Source organism: Arachis duranensis, chromosome 10 (assembly GCF_000817695.3).
Source record: "Arachis duranensis cultivar V14167 chromosome 10, aradu.V14167.gnm2.J7QH, whole genome shotgun sequence".
Lineage (NCBI taxonomy): Eukaryota > Viridiplantae > Streptophyta > Magnoliopsida > Fabales > Fabaceae > Arachis > Arachis duranensis.
This window is the reverse complement of record NC_029781.3, coordinates 7304334-7312232: the sequence shown is the minus strand read 5'-3', so window position 1 is coordinate 7312232 and position 7899 is coordinate 7304334. Positions and strand designations below refer to the sequence as shown.

General features: G+C 35.5%; 1 protein-coding gene across 3 annotated transcripts; it reads right to left on the bottom strand.

The window, feature by feature from the left end:
* Nucleotides 1-815: 815 nt before the first annotated feature.
* LOC107468867 (pentatricopeptide repeat-containing protein At5g27110) lies at nucleotides 816-7871 on the bottom strand. Of its 3 annotated transcripts, none has more exons than XM_016088244.3 (5): nucleotides 6293-7871; nucleotides 4411-4724; nucleotides 4216-4283; nucleotides 3415-3501; nucleotides 816-3067 (listed from the first exon to the last, which is right to left on the bottom strand). In XM_016088244.3, the coding sequence occupies exon 5, from the start codon at nucleotides 3055-3057 to the stop codon at nucleotides 943-945; it is 2115 nt and encodes a 704-aa protein (XP_015943730.1). In that variant the 5' UTR covers nucleotides 3058-3067; nucleotides 3415-3501; nucleotides 4216-4283; nucleotides 4411-4724; nucleotides 6293-7871; the 3' UTR covers nucleotides 816-942. The 3 variants fall into 3 exon arrangements, with proteins under 3 accessions (XP_015943730.1, XP_052111612.1, XP_015943732.1); XM_052255652.1 differs by having other exon boundaries at nucleotides 4451-4724; XM_016088246.3 differs by lacking the exon at nucleotides 4411-4724.
* Between the last annotated feature and the right edge of the window lie 28 nt (nucleotides 7872-7899).

Sequence of the window (7899 nt, the reverse complement as noted above, 5' to 3'; positions counted from 1 at the left end):
GTATGAACAATAGTCATGTCAATATTAATATACTTTATTTACAAGAGTTCTTTATAACAGTAAAATAAATATATATAGACGAATTCTACCTAACCCTTTCTAAAATAATATGTAAATTATTTTCTATAATGTGTTACATCTGAATTGAATATTTGCTTTTAATTTGAGTTACTATCTTAACCATAGTTAGATTATATTGTAATTAAATTTTAAAAAAATATATAATTTATTAAAAGATTAGAAACTGATTTTTATAATTTTTCAAATCATATTAATGGTGGCCTTAATCCTAAATTTTTCTTCCTCGTTGGCTCCCCTGTTCTGCGTCGTTGAGTCTCTTTGCTCTGGTGCATCTCTCGTCATCGCGTCCTCGTCCGTCGCTGCTGTCACCCCTGGCCAAAATTTACTTCGCCTTGCTTGGATAGGTTAGTTTTCTCTCTTCTCTGCATTCTTGAAACTCCCTATCAGTTTTTTTTTTTGTTACTCAATTGGCTTATAATTTAATTACAATCAACGAGGCGGTGCTGCTTGGGAGGCGCAACGAGAATGAAAGAATGGGGGGATCGAAAGGCCGAAAGCCATTACATAGGGTTAGGATACATCTTTTAAAAATGATTTGGAAAAAAATCAGTTTTAATACTTTAAAAAATTACATAATTACCCATTTTAAAAACTAATTTAATTATAAAATAGTCTAACCATGATTAACCTAATAACCAATTAAAAAGTAACACATCACACAAAATAAGTTACATATCAAGTGAGAGAAGACTACTCATAAGACTATAAAGAATCTCCTACTTGGCAGCCCTGCGTTAAATATAAAATCAAGCATAGTAAAAGCTACCTTACATTTTGCTCACAGAAAAATTTTACTTGCAACTAAGTTTAAGGATCATTGTGATGTCTATCTGCTAAGCCTACGCTCTTTTCCTTTGAAGGCTAGTAATATATCGGAGTTTCAGTATCAAAATGGATAAATGATATAGACTCGTCTTCCATGTGACTAGTAAGATACAAAAGACATTTTTTAATTGATTCCAAATGCCATTGGGAATTGTCTTCCGAAAAGAAGGGTTGAATCTTTTGGTTAATCTCCGTCCAACTGCATCCTGGATTCTTCTTCAGTCCAAGCTTTTTCATTTTTGATCTCACCATCCGCATTTCATCCCAGTTTTGAACAGATGCATACATATTTGACAGGATAATATAGGTTGATGGATCATCAGGATTCTTGTCAATTAGCATTCTTGCAATTTTAACCCCCAAATCAAGATTTCTGTGCAAACGACATGCAGAAAATAATGTGCTTAACAACCCAACATCATCCGTGATTGAAGGATTTCTTTGCAGAATCTCATAGGCTTCATTTAATCTTCCAGCACGTCCAAGAAGATCAATTAAGCATGAATAATGCTCAACTCTTGGCATAATGCCATAAACATTGATCATTTCGTTGAAATAATAGCATCCTTCATCCACCAACCCTGCATGGCTACAAGCAGATAATATGGCAAGAAAAGTAACTCTGTCAGGTTTCACATTCCACTGAAGCATGTCAGCAAAGAGTTTTAAAGCTTCATGGGCCCGACCATGGGACCCATAAGCTGTAATCATCGAAGTCCAAGACACCAAATCTCTCTCCGGTAAAATTCTAAAAATACCAAATGCTTCATCAACAGCACCACACTTTGCATACATATCAAGAAGAGCCCCCATAACTACTTCATTGTCTTCTAAGTTTCTCTCAATAATCAATTTGTGAACCTCTTTACCCTTTTCTAGAGCTGCTAGTTGTGAACAAGCAGCTAAAACACTAGTAAAAGTAATAGCATCTGCTTCTACATGAGCTTGTCTCATGTCACTAAACACATCATAGGCTTCAAAAAATTTCCCTGCCGTCATATATCCAGAAATCATGACGTTCCAAGAAACGGCATTTGTCTTCGGTATTAACTTAAAGATGGCTTCAGCTGACCCAACCTTTCCACATTTGAAGTATAAATCTATTAGGGAGGTATTAATAAAAATATCAGGTTGTATGTTGTTTCGTATTATATATCCATGCACGAATTTCCCCTCTAGTAATCGAGCTGATCGTGAACAAACCATTACTATGCTACTTAAAGTAGTCAAAGTTGGCTTGATTCCCTCATTGTACATCCTCCTAAAATGTTGAATACATGAAATGATGTCACCTTTCAAACCATATCCTGCAATCAGGGAATTGCAAGCAACCACGGTCCTTTTGGGCATTTGCTCAAAAACCTCTATGGCATTTTCTAGGTCACCGCATTTTCCATACATGTCAACAAGAGCAGAACTAATGAAACTATCTAGCTGAAATCCACTATTAATTAACTCCTTGTGAATTTCCCTTCCCCTCTTCAAATCCAAAAGTCTAGCACATGAGGAAATAGCTGTTGTGATTGTAACTGAATCAGGCTCAAAACCAGATCCTCTCATTATGCTAAAATAACGTAGGGCCACTTCGAATTTTCCATTTTGGTAATAACAAGAAATCACTGTATTCCAGCTTGCCACATCCTTTTCAGGCATTTCCTCAAAAATCTTTATAGCATACTCAAGTGCATTGCATTTAGCATACATACCTACAAGAGAGCTTCCAACTACAATGTCTGTCATTAAACCAGCTTTTACCAAACAGGTATGAATCATTTTCCCTAAGATGACTCTTCTCAACCCGCCACAAGCCTTGAGAACACTCGGGTAAGTATAACTATCAGGTTTAAGGTAAGGGTAATGCAAGAACTTCTCAAAAAGCTCTAGAGCTTCCACATACATGTAATTCTTAGAGTAACCAGCCATTAGGCCATTCCACAAAGAAATCTCACTTGGATTTTCAATGGTATCAAAAGCATGCTTTGCAAAATCATATAAATGACAAGAAACATACAGGCTAATCAGGTTCCTGCAAAAGGAAACATCACTTTGCAACCCCAAAGTCACAACCTTCTGATGGATGAGTTTCCCTTGCTTAAGTGACTTCGAAGTCACACTGGCTTTCAAAAGGGATAGAAGTTTTCGTGCATCCATTCAGCAATGGCTACAGAGATACAAAAAAGAAACTATAATCAATCTTACCACATTAAGGGAGAAACAAAAATAAGAAATATAATCTACGAAACAAGAGGGTGTAAAAAATAAACACACCTAGGGAAGAGGTTGTTGGGAGCCCGTATTATTCAATATAATAAGAAAATTAGATTTATTTAATTGAATACTATAAGTTTAAATATTTTTTACATTAAAAAAAAAAATTGACAAGCAATAAAAGAAATATAAATGTTAAGAATCATTACACTTAAGAATCAGAGTTGTTGATATCAATAAATATAATTAACTATATAAGGAAGGATGTGGAGCCAAGTGCAGTGGTGGTAGCATATATACCACTCAATGCAGAATTCTCAGTGGCAACCTGGAATTTGACAGATGTTCCTTCATCTCCATAAACAAAATCAAACTGTGAAGCTAACCCTGTAAACCACAAGTATAAACAATACAGTTTTAAACAAAAAACACCTATAATTATATGCATAAATAAATAAATAAAGACAAAGACATATATAAATTCAGTTTGTGACAATCTATGAGGTAAAATTACAGATCCATTTTCATTTTTTCCAAAAGATAAAAAATAAAAGAACTTCCAAAGGACTTAGACAGCGTGCCTCACACTTTCATTATTTCTACCATGTCGATATGCAGATATGATGCAGAATATATGTTAGTAATTGTTGATTGTTTTGTTCAAATTGGTAAATAGATTAAAATAAAATGAGCAATAGTGTTTTTATTGGCAAGTGAGACATAAATGAAATTGAAGCACACAAGAGTATTACTACTCCGACAGTCAAAACAAGAAACATATACAGGAATGATGTCTTTGGGGATACGCACACTTGCCTCTACTCATTCATTCATCTACAAAATCACTGAAGAAGAAGATCTCTGGAGGCAGAAAATTAACAGCAGCAACAAGAATAACTAACACAATAAATTTGACATGAAGATGAGAAATGAGCAACATGAACAGGAAATTAAATTTCTTGAACAGTTGAACTCACCGAAAGAAAGTAGCAGCGACAGACGAGACTAATAATCAAATATCAATAACTAATAACATAGCTAGAACAAATAAGAAAGTTAAGCTAGAAAATTGAATAAGACAAGAGATTGAATGGCGTATACCTCGCATCATGTTAGGACCACGCACCCAATCTGAGCTTCCACTCCCGCAGCCAACATTCCTTTTGACCCTAATTATCATATTCAAATAATCAGGATAACAAATAATAAATTTCGAATAAACGAATAGCATTAAAATCAAATTAAAACGTGCAAAAACCCTAAATGCTTAGCAGAGATATAGGAGCAGTGAAGCACATAGAAGTGAGAGAAGGCGAAGCAGAGGAGACGCAAGAACCAGAGAAGATGCAATTAAGCAAGAGGCACGATGCGACGAAGCAGAGGCCAGTAGTAAGACAGAGAGACGGTGAAGCAGAGCTGCAGAGTTGACACCAGCAACGGCAGACGTATGCAGCGGCAGTGGAAGAAGATGCAACAAAGTGGGCAACGAAGCGACGCGAACAGAAGCAACGAAGCTACGCGAGCAGCGGCGACGGAGCAGAAGACTGCTAGCGACGAGCAAGGGACAATGAGAGAAGAGAGCGTTGCCGTCGAGGGGGAGCAGATTGCGACTGGTCAGGAACAAGGGGAGGAGGAGGGGAGGAAAGATTAGATAAATTAAAATTTTTAGATATGTCCTTCATCTTTGTCTTACTTTTACACGTGCATTTAATTATGTCACTTTATTAAAAACCATAGTTATCAGAACCAAACCGGTGATCAACCCAGTCATATGACTGGGTCAGCGGGTCACTGGTTCAATCGATGGGTCACTAATTCACCCGGTTAATCCGGTCATAATTAAAAAATATAAAATTATATAAATAAAATTAAAATAATATATTAAAACTTAAAATGCAAGTCTTTGCAAACGTTAATAATCTAATATCAATTTTTAAACATAACTAAAGATCTAAAAAAAGATAATAAAGTAGTCTCTAGTACACAATCGATAAATCAAGTCCAAGGAGTGACCCCAAACAAGATCAGTCTTCCCTCTATTATTGTAAACTCTTTTAGTGGTAAGATCAGGAGTTGATGATGGTGGCGTTTCTCATGGTGTTTGAGATGAAAATATTTTTAAAATTCTAGCAAAAAAATACAAGATTTTCAGCAACCAAAAATTTACCTAAGTGAGTTTTTCAACAACCCAGCAACAACCACCAAAGTATTCAATTCAAACGTTATCCAGTAACAAAATTCAAGTATTCAACTCAAACATTATCCAGCAAGTATTCAACTCAAAGTCTCAAACATTATCCAGCAACAAAAAAATTATCTCAGGTTATCCAGCAAAGTATTCAACACTGTACTTATCCAGCAATAAAAAGATTATCTAAGGTTATCCAGCAAAGTATTCAACTCTGTTATCCACTTATCCAGCAACAAAAAGATTATCTCAGGTTCAACAACAACTCTAAACTCTAAATATTAACCAAATTCAATAACAATTCTAACTCAAATTTTCTCAAGTTCATCAACTCTAAAACCAAATACAACAGCAACATTAACCACATTCAATAACACTTCTAAGTTCCTAACTCAAATTTTCTCAAGTTCAACAACTCTAAAACCAAATACAACAGCAACATTAACCAGATTCAATAACAATTCTATGTTCCTAAATCCTAACTCAAATTTTCTCAAGTTCAAACTCAAATTTCCTCAAGTTCAACAACTCTAAAACCAAAATACAACAGCAACATTAACTAGACTCAATAACAATTCTAAGTTTCTAACTCAAATTCTCTCCAGTTCAACAACTCTAAAACCAAATACAACAGCAACATTAACCACATTCAATAACACTTCTAAGTTCCTAACTCAAATTTTCTCAAGTTCAACAACTCTAAAACCAAATACAACAGCAACATTAACCAGATTCAATAACAATTCTAAGTTCCTAAATCCTAACTCAAATTTTATCAAGTTCAAACTCAAATTTCCTCAAGTTCAACAACTCTAAATCCAAAATACAACAGCAACATTAAACCAGACTCAATAACAATTCTAAGTTTCTAACTCAAATTCTCTCCAGTTCAACAACTCTAAATCCAAATACAACAGCAACAACTACCAGATTCAACAACAATTCTAGTGAAAGAACAGAGCAAAAAACTTGAACTTGAAGGGAGCTCACCTGATTGACGGATTCTGACATCGCGACTGGCGCGACACAAGATGACGACGACCAACACTCGAGGGAACAGCTGCTGCTTGACTGGTTCCGTCTGCTTCTGCCTCTGACAAACCGAATGCAGGGGCACGGGACCGCGACGACCACCAAGGTGAGGGGACGAGGTGAGAGACTGAGAGAGCGACGAAGTGAGGTTGTGAGAGACTGAGAGTGACGACCGTCGAGGTGAGGGAAGAGACAAGAGAGCGACGAGTGTGAGGGTGAGGCTGTGAGCCAGTGAGTGAGGGAGAGAGCCAAGGTTCTGAAAACCGGACCGGTCATCAAACTGTTTTAGTCACTGGTTCACTGGTTTATTGGTCCAACTGGTGGTTCAACCGAAAAAATCATTTTAGAATAAAATAATAAATAAATTATAAAGGACCAAAGATGAAGGTACTCCAAGAACTCCTATTAGATGCAACAGCATTCAACATTATCACATATTCTCACACACACATACAAAGCCTTAACTCAAAGAACAACCAGAGCAAGTGACTTGGAAAGAAAATGTAAACACCGAAACAATCACAAGCATACAGAACATGTGAATATTATTATAGCAAACATAATAATAAAATAGCTCTTCTAATGCGTCTCCGAAAATATCCCAAATCAAGAAAACTACATAATCTGATCCACTTGATTTAGAAAGCTACATATATTAGAAAAATTAAGAATCAACTAAAAGAAAAAGAAAAGGAAGGCCTGGTTGATTCGATTCAATTGCCTGAGATGAAGAATCAAACAGGGCTGAGAAGCTGAGAGTTTAAATGTTAAACATAGGCAGTGAAAATTTTAAATTTTTAATAAAGTTCACCACAATGATTAACAACAACAAAAAGCACTGAAGGAACACTCAATAATATAGGCAGTGCAAATTTTAACAAAGCTCATCACAATGATTAACAACAACAAAAAGCACTGAAAGAACAGTGAATCAGTAACATGGGCAGTGCAAATTTAAAATTTATAAGTTATCAATTTAAAATTTATCATCAAATACAATCAGTGAGCAAAGCCAATCAATCAAGCACTGACTGAGCATTCTGTTCTGATTCTGTGACTGGGAAGCAACAAATTCATGTTACAGCAACAAATTTAACAAATCCTAGTAAAGTCCCGATTTACAGCAAAAAGGCAAATTTATTGATTACCAATTCAGCAACATGCAGAAATACAGGGAGAAGGGAAATCTGGAAAAGAGAGAACACTAAACCAAAACATTAACCAATAATCACAAAACACTAAACCTTCAGCCAGCAATTACAAACATTAGCACATTATAAAACATTCCAAAACACTAAACCTTCACCCAGAAAAACCAGCAACTACAAACAAAGCCATCACTAAAATTGAACCAAAAAATTAAGAGCCATCAGCAACTAACAGAACCATCGAGCCATCAGTAACAGAGCAAAGAATTGAAAGCAACAGACTAACAGAGCCATCGAGCCATCAGTAAATTTGAAAAGAAAAATTACAGCCATCAGCAACCAGTAAATACAAGACTGATCCATCAGCAGCAGACAATTACAATTTACAAAACATTACAAGAAAAATGGAACAAAAAT

What these genes read in the sequence shown, in the direction of transcription:
- LOC107468867 (XM_016088244.3), bottom strand. Translation starts at nt 3,057, where the DNA reads ATGGATGCACGAAAACTTCTATCCCTTTTGAAAGCCAGTGTGACTTCG.